Raw genomic sequence first — 14432 nt, forward strand, 5'->3', positions numbered from 1 at the left:
CCGCTGAGGTAAATGTGATTTCAGAACGTGTGTGTGAAGAGGATAGAGAAAAGGGGGAATGCGAGACACTCAAGAGAGAAAACATCAAATTGGGGACTGCTGAAAAAGGAAACGGTACATGGACACTTGGAGGAAGAATACTAGTCACCTACAAGCTTCGGCAATGTCGAGGGAGTACAGCGTGGGAAGCGAGAGGGTCGGAGCGGTGCCGGGGCGGCTGCGAGCGCGCCCCAGGCGCGGCGGGCACAGGGACTTGCGGACAGGGGCGCCCCAGCCAGGCGCGGGGTGGGGGGGAAGGTTGCGGGGCGGAGGGGGAGGTGTGCACTACGTTTGGTGACGTCATTGCAAGTCAGTGAGCGGTGAAATTTAACACCGGCCGGATTTGCTTGGCTCCTCTTCTTCCAGGGGAAGCAGCCGGCGGCAGTCAACGCCGAGCGCCTGCAGTTGCCACCGGTCCCCTCGCACGGACTAGATTTCCGAAGTGGGTGTGTGTACTTGTATGACAAATGTTCCAGCGCGGGTTGTTTCCAAGGACTTCCTATCCCACTTCATCTCCTTCCCTCCCCCCCCACCCCTTTCTCCTCCCAGGCCCAAAGCAGAGGACTCCACTGGAGTCACAGAGTCGTCTTTGAACCGCAAGTGAACTCGAGGGCTGCACTCGCAGGCGAGCTCGCGCTGCCGCCGGCGCCCCGCCGCCTGCCAGTGAGGTCTCCTCGCCCGCCCGCCCAGGGCAGCATTCCCCCCGGACTTGTCTGTTACCGAGCTAGGGAGCTATAGGGAGCCCAGCTGCCTACCCTCCGGGTGCTATTTCTTTCCTCCCTTCCCATCTCCCCCCTCCCCTTGTGGTTATTGTTGAGGTTTTGGAGCATCGTTTTCATGTGATTTTTCCCCCCCTTTTTCATGGACAGTACCTGCACCCTTAGCAGTTCGGAGCTGGCTTCTGTTTTCCGTTAGCGCTTCGCTGTACGGACAAATGCATACAAATGCATTTAGGAGCCCGCAGGACAAGGCGTGGACAGGTCTCCCACACGGCAAAAACGTAAGTAGCCCACCCGGCAGGGCAGGGGTCAGAGCACCCCCTTTCTCCACCCCTTGGATCCGCTGAGCCCGTTGGAGATCTGTGCACCAGCTCCCTGGCACTTTTTTGAAGTTGGGAGTCGTTGAACAGCCGTGGCATCCTCCTGTTGTCTCCTCAATTTGTAAAATACTGTGTTTGAAAGGAAGGCTCCTGCCAGTGGGTCTCTCAGACAGTTTATGCTAAAGAGATCCTGCGGCTCGGGAGGAGAAGCTCGCTGGCTTGCGGCCCGATGCGGGCGGCCGTGGCTCCCGCAGCTCCGGAGCTGGACTCGGATGCCAGCCCGGGCTCCAGCTTCCGTCGCCCTCGCGCCCTTCTTCCCTTCTCCTCCCTCAGAGCCCTGGCTGAGGTCCTGTTTCCCCGCGGTGGTCCTCGGGGCGTGCACTCTGGGTACAGCTGGGGCGCTTAGGTGGCCCCTGGGTTCTGTGCGCGAAGCCTGGACCGTGGGGGCAGGGTTGCCGGGTAGGGGGAGAGGATGCCCACAGAACCTCGGGCATCAGGGCGCTCCTGGATTCATGGGACTCAGCGGCAGTCTCCTCTAGTCGTTAGGAGGCCAACAAGAGTGCTGCCCATCTGGGGCCCAGGCTGCGCTCTGGTCACTGGAGTGCCACTGCGGAAGGGGCTGGACGCGGGGAGGGGGCGGGGCTGCTGCTCCCGGGGAGTGTCCGCGCAGACCCTGGCTGGCACCCCACCTTCTCTTTGGGCGCTGTACCTGCTCCCGCTACCTCACTCGGAAAAGGGCGTAGATTGGGGGGGGGGTGTGGCGCATGGCCTTGGTTGGCTGCCCTGGTCCCCCTGGAAGAGGTCAGTGGGTTACGCAGGTTTGATTCTGGCCCCGGGGGCGGGAGGGACGAAAACAACTGCAGTTCTCTGCCACTAGGCTGCTCCTCGGGAGAGTAGGTAGGAGGAGGGCCGGGGGCAGAACTGACCGCGCAGCCAAAGGGAGGCGGGGTGCGGAGAAAGACCGCCTTGTGGCAGTGTTTGTGTGAACATGTGCTACCCAGCCGCTTGCAGCCGAGCCTGGCTGGGGCTCGCGCCCTCTCTCCTCCGACTTCTGGAAGCCTGGGCAGGCAGCCGGCTTCGCCAATGACAAGGATGCACATCCCCACGCCCCCGCAGCGCGTGACTCAGTGAGCGGGAAAGCTCGTAACCTCAGCAACCGCGTGCGTGCGGCGAGGTGCCCAGGGCCCGGGAGACCTGACACTTCTCGGCCAGGGTCCGAGAAGAGGCCAGACTCTGCCAGCCGCCTGTCCCAGAGCGGCTCACGCCGGTCTCATTAGTTTCCCAAGCAGGTTTCTCGCCACTTTTCTCCGGTGAAAGTCGCTTGCATGGACCCTCCCGGAAAGAGGGGTGGGGAGCGCAACAGATCCTGAGGGACCTGGTGCATCTTCCCGACGGTCTAGGGCGGGTGGAACAGTGGAATGAGGCTTGGGTACCCGCGGATCCACAGCTACCAGGAGTGGCTGGGTGAGGTCCTCCCAAGTCCTGTCCAGCCTCCGCCTCCATCCATGTGCCCTTCTTGCTCTCTCTGCCAGCTCTGGCCCTAGGGCTTTACCTTGGCCACTACTCGAGGCCCAGGTTGCTGACTAACGTTTCTCATGGTAGTTGTGACCAACCTCTCAGATTAAAGCAGATCTTCAGCTCCTAGCCCCTGTCTTGTCTGGTTTACACTTCCCTTCCAGATGCTCCTAGAAAAGGCCCTGCATAAATTCTTGGGCAGTTTGGAGTTTGTAAATTGGGTCCAGATGACTGGGGGGAGGGAGGCAGAGAAACCAAACAGAATGGATTACATCGAGGAACTTCTGAGGAAAAATTAGACTATGTGGAATGGGGAAAATAAAATCCTTGTGGAGAGACATCAGGGTGGGTAGGGGATCCTGCATGAAGGCCCTGGTCTCTCCTGCCCTCCTAGATGGCCTCCCAGCCAGGGGCCTTGCAGCCTCCTGCGATATCCAGTTTGTTCCATGACAGTTCCCAGTGGGGGTGGGCTGCAGAAAATTAACGGTAATTCAAGATTACACCAGATTGCAGCCCCTCACAGCTCCAATCACACACATGTAAAGTAGGGAAGGTAGTTACTGATTGAGCTGAGAAAATTGTTTCTTGAAAAAATCCAGTTTCTGTAAAGAATTAAGAGTTCTTCAGTTTGAAATTAATGCTACCAGCCTCATAGGGAAAGGGACTTAGGAGAAGCAGCTGATTAGCTGATGATAATGTCAGGCCACTGAATTAAACCTTAGAGTGCCCCATGAAATCCCTGAGATTTTAACTTTCCACCATCCTTTTGTAACTTTCCACCATCCTTTTGTGGTGATGTTTTTTGTGAGAGCAGGAACAGTTTTTTAAAAATCACAATTCTGATTGGTCACCCAGAAACATTTACAGTTTTAAAACTAGATCCTTAAAGACATTTTATTTCAAATGGCTGCTTTTAGTTAGATTACCTAATGTGAATTTGTGGAATTAATAAAAAACAAAAATTAAAACCAAGAGTCAGTGTTAGATACATTGATTTAACATGTTGTCGGAAAATCTCCCAGGTAGACTATTATGGTCATAAAAGGGTTTCTGTAACCAAAGGGGGAAACAGAGTTTGGTATATAAACATCTATTTCCTAGCTAGCATGAAATTCTATTTTTAAAGTTGCTTAGTTATCTTTGCATTCAAATAAATGTTTAAAATAAACTGATGTCTCAGGAAGAGGAATTGTAATTTATAGAAAGTAATTTTGAGTGTTATTTATACATTCTGCTTGGTAATAGGTGAAGCTGCAGGAGAATAATAAATTTTATTACGAGAATTTGAATAGCTGTACTAGTTTCCTTGCAATGTTTTGCAACTGTGACTTGTTTTCGAATTTGTAATTCTGAGTAAGAAGTGAAGTAAAGACGATTTCATTTTCATTCTCATAGAAGGCTAACATTCTGTCATTCATTCACTCATCATTTACTCATTTATTCAGCAAATGTTTACTGAGCTCCAGCTAAGTGTCTAGAATGGTTCTAGGCAGAAGTGATACAATGATGGAGCAAGACAGAAGCCTAATTGCTACCCTCCCAATGTTCCCAGTTTACTATAGGAAACAGAAAATTAAACAACCAAGTATAACAAAATGAGATAAGGGTATACACAGAAGGACATCTAACAGTCTTGGTAGTTGGGGAAGATCGGGAGGAGTAATACTGGAAGGAAAGGCTGACCAAAGGAAATGAAATCTAGACTCAGACCTAAGTGGAAAAGGCATGGAGCTTTACAGACAGAGAGAACAGTAAAAGGCTCAGAGGTGAGACAGCACAGTGCATTTGAGGGCCTGAAAGAAATGAAGTTGGTTGGAGCACACATTCTAGGGGAGAAGTGACTGGAGCTGGATCTGGAGAGAGAAACAGAGACTAGATCATGCAAAGCCTTTGCTTTCTTAGCTAAATAAATGGAGGTTAGGATCACCTGGCTTCTTGGATCTTGGGGTCAGTGTGCAGGTGGAAAATGTCAGAGAAGTTACATATTTGTTGAAACTCAAGACCACCTGATAGTCTCTGAAGATTGATACATTCATTCATTTAAAAATCTTTATTTAACAGTAGTGTGTGCCAGAAACTTTCCTAGGCTAGGCAGTAATCAGTTTAACAATCTCTGTAGTATTGCAAGGAGAGACTATTTTAAGTGTATATTTCTTCCCTGCTACTGACTGGACTCTAGGCATTTTGATCACTTGAAGTCCTCGAGCATATTTATCTCCTTTGCATTTCATGAGTTGCCTGTATGCTTGGAATTTAACCAAAAGTTCTAGTATGTTTCACACTAGATTAGTTATACAAGTACCTATTGAGTTGAATTCATTGTGTATAAGTTTTTGACAACACTTTACTCCCTACTGCTGGGATAAGAACTGTTTTTCAGTTATTTGGGGAACAAAGTACAGAAATTTTACTATTACTGGATCTTAGCAGCTAGTAAAGAGCAAAGTCTGTAAAGCTGTCATGACTTAGAGAATTTTTTGGCTTGTAAACGCAGTGTGATGGAAATTGTTGAAATTCTTGACGTATATTACATGTATGTTTTTCAGATTAGTCTACTTTTTCCAGTTGGTTTAAATGAAAATCACCACTTCAGTAAAAAAAAAAAAAAAAAAAGTTTCTTATTCACAAATTGAACCTGTGTAGGAATGAGCATCAGTAACTTGAGGACATGTATCATAAAACCTGAAAGTCTCATGGGTGTCCTAAACAAAAAGATGCCTGAAATTCCCCTGAAGTAACTTAAACCCTTCAGATAAAGAGAAAGTTGAATAGTTCTAAGAATTATTTAGGGAAGATGCCTGGGATGGATATTAGTTCCTTAAATATTCTGAGTATGGTCTTTGGATATCTATTTCCTTCTTGATCCCCTCTAGGCCTTCACCCTTCACGTGTCTGGTCATGTTTTGACTGTGGCTTATGTCAAACTGAAAATGTGGCTAGCAGACCAGACACACAGAGTATTTCACATTTTGTTATATATCCTCAGTAATATTATGGGTTATATTTTCTGAACATTTATTGAATGTTTCTTACCATATTGTTAACTTCTTTCAGACCTGGTCTGATTTTGTTAAATGTCTGAGTATATGTACTTCTGTTACTTTATATTAATGACACATGTTCCAGACATACAAAAAATGAACAAAAACAGGCATGGTTTGACTATTTGAAAAATATTCATATTTAATACACTAACTAGATGTTTTATTAGGGTACACTAAATGTATGAACAAATTAGCAAAGTAGACTCTTTTAGGTTACTTAATTAAAAAAGAATTGGCCAGAACTGTAAGAGGACCTTTCCCCAGCTGTGGTTAAACAACATGCCCTTTATATATAGTGATTTATACAACATCTTGCTAAGAACGTAGCTTGATCTTTGTCCTCTAATGCCAGTATATTAATAGGATTCTGCCATACACACATATTTTGGGGGGTTTTATATTTGGAATTTAAAATATAAAATTTATATTATGTCATCACATGATAGATGAGTCAGCTAAGACTCAGAAACTTGAAATAACCCACCCAAGGCCACAGAATGAGTTTGAAATAGAACCAGGATTAGCCTTTTGACTCCTAGTCTAGTGTTATTTTCTTATTAACCATGTTGTTTTCTCTGCAACAACTTAATAGTTTTAATTTAAACTTATTTAAGGACTCCAGCATGTCTAGTATGATATGCACAGCAAAACAGCGGAGGAGCCCAAAGCACAGCTGCTACCCTTGAGAACTCTATCATCTGCTAATGTGGAAATGTGATATTTTTTTCTTAATTGAGTAAATGTATCGTAAATGTAATATCATGGGGAAGGGGAGAGCAAAAGCAAAGAAATAAACAAGCCCAGCTCAACTAGACATTTCCCAGAAAGCTTGGATTCATTAGACATCCATTTTATTCAGTGATAGAGTTGGGTTCTTTATCAAACTGATTATGTCAATTAAGCTTGATCTCTTCTCTGTGTTCCAACTTCAGAGATGAGAAAAAACAGTTAAAATGAAAAAGAAGAAGGCTTCAACTTACCCTACCACAGCAGATTTTTTTTTTTTTTAATTCTTCTTTCCCTCTTTGGACATCCAACTAAAAGTACCCTTATTTTACTTTACTTTTCCTAAGTGTTAAAAGAATTAGGTTCATAGGGAAGAATTGAATTCCTCAGTCATTGAGAGATCTTACTATAATTCCGTTCCTGTTTAAAAATATTATTGTGTCAATTTTATGTAAGAAATTGATATAAGGTGAAGACCTGTTACTTGCTCAGATATTTACTTACTAATTAATCATAAAAGGTATAACATATATGGGCTATAATGCAGTTAAAATTAAAGCATCAAGAGTACAGAGGTGAGGAAAAGATCCAGGCCTCTTTAGGGATGATGGGAAAATTCATGGAGCAGGTATTCAAATTAGGCTTTGATGATACTGAACATTCTGACAGGTGGAGACTGAGAGCTTTTCAGGCACTTATAAGGTCTGTCCATGGAGTAGAGAATAACATGATATGGCTGGAGCTTTGGGATATCAGATGTAATTGGTCCATAGTGCTAAAAAAAGAAAGGAGGTTGAAGCTGAATGATAAGGGCCTTGAACACCTGGTGAGGAACTTGACTTTTCCTGCTCTTCCTTAGTTGTACGGTCAGGCCTTTCAAGATGGCTGTTCTCTTGCTCTCTGTAAATCCCCTGCTTGACCAGCCCCTGCTTCACTCACATGACTATCCAATCTTCTTAATTATAGGACTTAATTAGTAACTGCCGCTGGTTTCCCTGGTAACTGATGAGCCAACCTGATGTCAATTCTCCCTATAAATGGTAGCCTCCTTCTCCCTCTGGAAGGTTGCCTGCTTGTTGTCTGCTTATGTCCTGCTTGCTGTCTGCTAGGTACGGTGCGGAGGTTGCTCCAGGACCTTTTGCCTCAGACTTGTAAGATCCCCTATCCAGTAAACCGTTGATGTCTCCTCTGTCGCTGTTTTGGGGCTCCTTTTTCAGTTTAGAGGTTGGGCAACTCTGAGGCTTGCCGGCCTGCGGGGTACAGCCCAACAGTTGGCCAGAAGTTTGGGGCAGAATTAGAAAAAGAGAAAGAAAATCACTATTTTATATCATTGATCTCTCTCTCTCTCTCTTAGTCATCAAATTAGTACATAGGTACACTTACCTAAGGTGTGGCTCAACTGATTTGTCATAATCTCCTAAAATCACCTGGCTAAGAGATGATGTTTGATGTGTTCGGGTTTTCCTGCCTCACGCCAGGAATAGACTTGTTAACATCTCTAGAAAGAACTTTATTTTCCATTTTTCTCCCCTGAGGTTGTTGGGGAAGTCTGTGAGTTGGCTGAATTGCCAAGTGAATAGTGCTAGTTATTGTACTCTTCACTAGTTAGCTTTATTTTGGATGGAACAGTGCCTGTGGGTTATTTCTAAGCTCTCAGTGAGCCAGATTACTTTGGCCAGGTGAGAAGTGCATCCTTTCATGTTGCATTTTCTGTTAAAACAGCATAATTCTGATATACTGTCCTTCAGTGAACGGGATCTTGAGTTATTTTCTAGTCTTACCGATGTACGTCCTGCCAGTTGAAAATAGAAATTTGAAAGGAAAAGAGCCTCCTTTTACTCAAACTCTAGATCCCATTGGGATCCATTCTGGACCACCCAAGGAAATTATTTTAATTTCACACTGTGGTCCTCAACGTTGCACATTGGAATCACCTGAGAAGTGTTTAAAAATCCCTGTAGGACAAATTAAAATCAGAATCTCTGAGGGTGGGGGTGGGGAGGGAAGAACCCAAGTATTAGTAGTTTTTCAAAATCACCAGGTGATTCCACTATGCAGCTCTGGTAAAAAGATGCAAAACAAGTAGGCCTCACATCATCTCTTGAGCATCATCTATTCCAGAACAGTGGTCCTCGGTGTGTGATTCCCCAGATCTGCATCATCAGTATTGCCTGAGAACTTGTTAAACTGCAAATTTTTTTTTTTTTTTTTTTTTGCGGTATGCGGGCCTCTCACTGTTGTGGCCTCTCCCGTTGCCGACGGAGCACAGGCTCCGGACGCGCAGGCCTAGCGGCCATGGCTCACGGGCTTAGTTGCTCCGCGGCATGTGGGATCTTCCCGGACCAGGGCACGAACCCGTGTCTCCTGCATCGGCAGGCGGACTCTCAACCACTGCGCCACCAGGGAAGCCCTAAACTGCAAATTTTTGAGTCCCAGCCCAGACCTACTGAGTCAGAAACTCTCAGGGTGGACCCCAGAAATATTTAACAAGCCCTCCAGGTGATTCTGATACACTCATGTTTGAAAACCATGATCTAGAGCAGTAGAAAAGGATTTTTTCCGAAAAGGGTCAAATCTTATTTGTGTCATGTCATAAAATTAGATATATGTGATTTAAGCAAAATATTAGGTTATTTTAAGTACAATGTAACTATCAATAGTAAATATTCTAAATTGTTTTTTCCTCAGAGTTTGGTACATATGCAATCAATATTAGAATCACCCAGTTAAAAATGTATAGGTGCTGAGGATCCACTTCAAATTTATGAATCATAGTCACTGTGGGAAGGCCTGGAATCTGGATTTTTCAAAAAAGCCTCAGGTGGTTCTTTGGCAAACTAACATTTGAGAACCATCTCATGGATGACACCATATATGGGAATCTTTTATAGGCTTCATTAAAATATATGGTCCAACTATTTGCCCATATCAGTTGAAATTTCTATAATGATTCAGTTGATTGTAGAATTAATGATTGTTAAGTATTCTATCAAAGTAATCTTTTATAGGCTTCATTAAAATATATGGTCCAACTATTTGCCCGTATCAGTTGAAATTTCTATAATGATTCAGTTGATTGTAGAATTAATGATTGTTAAGTATTCTATCAAAGTCTTAAAAGCTGTGCTCTGTGCTAAGTATGACCATAGAATGTACATTTTTCACTTACTGAAAAAATGCTTAATACTATTATAATACAAATATGTCCATTATAGCAAAGAGAATAGTATAATTTTATATTTTGTATAAACATACAATTATAATAGTATAATTTTATATTGGCTTACTTTGTTACGTTAACATGCTCCTTATTCTTGTTGATAAACGTAAAAACATAGTGATAAATAGAAAATGTACCAATTTAGTGATAAATGTATCTATTTAGTGATAAATAGAAAATGTACCAATTACTACTAGCACACCAGGAACTTAATAAAAATGATTTTCAGAGGGCTCTGTAATCATTCCTTGCAGAATTGTATTTTCAGAAATGTCATTTGAGGAGTCTTTGAGTTAGACTAAACAGAATCAGAGTCTATTGGCAAGAAAAACTAGGTAATAAAATAGTTTTCAGTATGCTCATCATTGCTTTTTGAAACTATCTCTGTGATTTTCATTTGGGAGGTAAAGCCAATTATGAAGACTAATCAACAAAATCTATCAAAAGTTTGGTTAAACTAAAAAAATCACAAAGTATTTTTACCTTGCTAATCAATGTGAATGAATATTTTGATTTGTAGTGGTTGAGTACTGTGTTCACAATTACTGCTAATCACAATAGTCAATGTTGACATCTGCAGGTCATTAGTATTTTCAGAACCAGAGACGTGAATCTAGTGCAAGTGATTTGAATATGATCTACAAATAGGTTTTATATAAAAACATTTAAGCAAATAACTGGTTCCATCAATTTATAATTACTGTGGTTAAGTGACTATAAGTTGTATTATTTTGTGCCAATCTGTAGTACTTTGTGTAAAATTACATGTATGGTGATTTGACATAATATATACTACTACTACTAATTTCACCTATAGTAGTTCACATTTATTGAGTTTTTCCTGTGTGCCAGGTACTATTTGGGGTACTTTACATGAAGTTTTTAAGTTAATATTCAAAAACCTTTATGAGATAGACAATAAATGGAGACACTAGGGCACAGAGTAATAAAAAGGGTGCCCAAGACACATAGTAAGTGGCAAAGCTGGAACTTGAATTCAGAGCCCTTGCTTTTAACCAATATGAGTATTAAAATACTGTGTTAATTAAAATAATAGCTTAATTCTTAATCTTGCACTAGAGTTCATTTTGAATTTTATGATTTATAGGTCATAAATGTCTAAGTTTTTCCCAATTTTTTTCTTTTTTTAGGAAACTGCTTCTTCATTTTATTGTACTATGTGTGTCAGGGGGTGCTGTTCATACACAAGATCAAGGTAAGAATGTTACCTTGTTACTTATTTACTTATATAAAAAGTCAGCTTCCAGACAGCAAAAGTACATGACTTTTCAAGTTGTCATGACCTTAAATTCAACATTAAACAATAAATTCTACCCAGTACAACGAGAATGTAAGGGAGGGTAAAGAAACCAATTTTGGGGGAAATATGACCTTTAAGGAATTACTCATATCTTCTGTCTGTGAAATTGCTTACCTTTTTAAGCACACTCTATAAAAGGGAAGTTTTGTACAGTAAAAAGCCTTTGCTTGTGACTTCATTTTAAGTGGGAGTTCTTGGGGGTGGCAAACTGTGACTGAATTACCTTTGCACTTCTTGAAACAACACAGGCATACACTAAATGTTCCATCTAGATTTACATCATTAAGAAACAAAATAAAATGTGAATACCAGTGGGCTTGGGATTTCATTTAGTTCAAATGGAGAGGTTTAGAAAGTAGTTGAAGGTTTTGTTTTTGCTTGCTATCTAGTTGCTCTGGTGGTATGGTATAGAGTTTTGGGAATCTATATATACCCTAATTTATTCATTTTTTAAACAACATTTAAATAATATTTTCTGTTTGCCACCATAATATCCTAATTGCCAGTGATTGAAATGTGAATAAGATAATCCCAAAGTGAAAAAACCAGTGCCTCTGTCAAAGGTTTAAAAAAAAAAAAAAAAAAAAAAAAAGCCAAAGTTAAAGAGAAAAACCCTGGAACTGTGCTGGATCTACAGAAAATATCACCGTGGTCCTGATTTTTTTTTTTTTCCTCCTCTGCTTTGTATCAGCAGGGCTGCCAAATTATTCACTTGACAGAATCAACTTTTCAATTCAATGACCAATTCAAGGAGTCACTTGTCAATTTAGTCAATTAATAAAATAATAGTAGAAAAAAACAAGTAAACAAAATACATGTAGGTAGAGAGAGGGCACAAAGGAGGGGGTGGTACTCTATTTATTGACCAAATTGACCAATGGGCATAACGTTAAGTATTCTGTCAAATAGCACATTTATGAATTTAAAGGTATCACGGAAGGCATTTTTAAACTGTCTTTTATGGGGAGATCATTAAATCAGGTCACATGTAACTTCATGAAATGCTATTTTTGACCAAGTCATTTCTGTTACTTTAGTTTGCTTTAAGTAGCCAAGAAGAGGAAAGAAACTCTTAATTTCTTGCTATCATTACTGTTACAGTTTCTGAGAACTTATGTTACCAGTCACTGTGCTAGTAGAATATACATTTTCTTCATCACTACCTCATTGCAGGGTTTTTATAATTATGCCCATGAATTGCTGAAACCAAGATTAAGAAGAATAAATAACTACCCCAAGGGATGCAGGCTAATAAGTGGAAGAACCAAGATTTGAACTTGGTATTTAGACTATAAAGTCTACAAAGTCTTTAAAATTAAGCCTCTTGGACAAGAGAGAAGATAAGAAAGAGGAGAATTGCCATTATTAAATATCTATTTTGTGTCTTGTCCTTTGCTGGAATTTTACATATGTGATTCTAATCCTCATAATGAACCTGTAGGGTAGGTTTCATAGATGAAGAAACTGAGGCCCAAGGAAGGGGCTTGCCCAGACTTATATAGCTAAGAGCTGAATTTGGGCCTGTCAAGTCTGACCCATAAAAAACAGCATCAAAACAACCCCCACTTCTTTCCATTACACATACCCTTGCTTTACAGTTGTCATCTGTTAGTGTTATGAGTTTAATAATTTACAAAATGTGTCATTATCCAAATATTAAAAACACAAAGAAAGATATAAGGAAAACTGAATATTTATGAATAGATTTTTTTTTAAAAAGTCAGAAGCAATGAAAGGAGTAAATGAAAGAAATAATATTTTTTTCAACCTTAAGATTTCATTTACAGAATACAAAATGTGCTTTTTTATTTCAGGGTGAACATCTTACTTTTCAGACTTCATAAGATTTTATTTTGAGTTCTTAACAAAAAGAAAAATATTTTAAAAACCTCTTTGACTTTATAAAATTTAGTACTTTTGAGCACAAAAATGAAATGAAAGTAGTGGTATGTTATTAGAAACTTAGAAGTACTGTTTTCCTAAAATAGTTTGTTATTGTTGAATTGGCATGATACAATAATATAATATCTAATCAGGAGGTTAGAAAAACATTTTTAGAGAAATTGTGATTTGATAGTGATTACAAATATCATTTGCAACCTTCATACTGCTGAATATGTCTACCTGAGCTAGAGATATCCCAAATTAGACTTCTCAGAAATAAATATAAATATTTATTGGTGCTTATGATAGTTACCAAAACTTAAAAAAAAGTCAAGTTGTGCTGCAAAATATATAACAGAAAATAATATCCCTTGACCTTACCTAGTCTTGCAATCCTTTACCCAAACTTTCTTTTGGTTTTACTCTCCATAGTTCTTAATAATATGCTTATATATTGTAGTGACTTCCTATTTTTGATGAAGAGGGTTTAACATTTTTACACCATTCTATGCCCCCTCTTCACCCTCTTCTTTTCTTCTATCCTCTCTTTATAGTTTCCCTCTTTTTTTGTTGTTGTTGTTTGTTTTGTTTTCTATGGCACTATGACTAATTCTTCTCAGATACTCCAAAAGAATTTTAAAACTTCTTTGAAAAATATTTTTTAAAAAATACACCAAATACTCTAACCATTCGATTTTTTTTTTTCCCTTGGAGCTATTTCTTCCGGAAGCTAAGATTCTGTTCTACCATGGATTGGTAGCTGTCTAAGCTTCTTGTAATGTTGATGTCTCTCATCTGTGTTAGATCCAGTATCTTGGAACTCATATTTTCCTTTTGCATTGTCCATTTCCTAATTTGAGTGGAGCATATCATCCAGTAGCATCCTGAGAATGTGTACTTAGGTGGTATACTTCTTGCGGCATTGCAATTCTGAGAATGTATTTATTTCACCCATATGCTTGAGGGTAGTTTGGGTGGGTATAGAATTTTAGGCTGTAAATAGTTGTCTCTCAGAATTTTAAAGACTTCCATCTATTGTCTTCTGGCTTGCACTTAAAAAATCTGATGTTATACTAGTTCTTGATTCTTTATGTATGACCTTTTAATTTTCCACTTTAAACCTTAAGATCAGCTGTTCATCCTTGATATTTTGAAATTTTGCAATAATGTGTTTTGCTACAGGTCCTTTTTCAAGTTATTCTGATGGGTAGTCATTAGGCCTTTTCAATGGGGAAATATCTTTCATTTTTCTGGGAATTTTCCTGTGTTAGTTTTTTCTCTCTGAATATTTCTTCTTTCTGTAAGTTCTGTTGGTCAGATATTGGATCTGGATTGAGCTCTGTATTTTCTTATTTTTAGCTCCGATTTCCCATCTTTGTTTTCTTTACATTTTATATCAGATTTTCATGAGTCACTATTCCCAAATATTTAAATTATTTACTTGTGCTGCATTTAAATTTTTAAGAGATTTCTCACTCAGATTGTGTCTTAAAAAAATAACATTTTGTTCTTGTTTCTTTGATGTAATATCTACTCAGCTTTCCAAAGATAAAAATAATTTTTTTGAACTTTTATTCTGCTCCCTGTATTGTCTTTGTTTCCGACAAATTTTGGTTTGCTTTGGTCTTTTATGTTGGAAAAATT

The 14432-nt window shown here is 40.3% G+C and overlaps 1 protein-coding gene across 1 annotated transcript in view; it reads left to right on the top strand.

The window, feature by feature from the left end:
- Positions 1-844: 844 nt before the first annotated feature.
- COL24A1 (collagen type XXIV alpha 1 chain) overlaps positions 845-14432 on the top strand; it is a 395634-nt gene continuing 382046 nt past the window's right edge. The window contains exons 1-2 of the mRNA XM_059061755.2: positions 845-1039; positions 10735-10799. Coding sequence (XP_058917738.1) covers positions 984-1039; positions 10735-10799 — 121 coding nt within the window. The 5' untranslated portion in view covers positions 845-983. The remainder of the gene's footprint in view (positions 1040-10734; positions 10800-14432) is intronic.

Source organism: Kogia breviceps, chromosome 1 (genome assembly GCF_026419965.1).
Source record: "Kogia breviceps isolate mKogBre1 chromosome 1, mKogBre1 haplotype 1, whole genome shotgun sequence".
In the NCBI taxonomy this organism is placed as follows: domain Eukaryota; kingdom Metazoa; phylum Chordata; class Mammalia; order Artiodactyla; family Physeteridae; genus Kogia; species Kogia breviceps.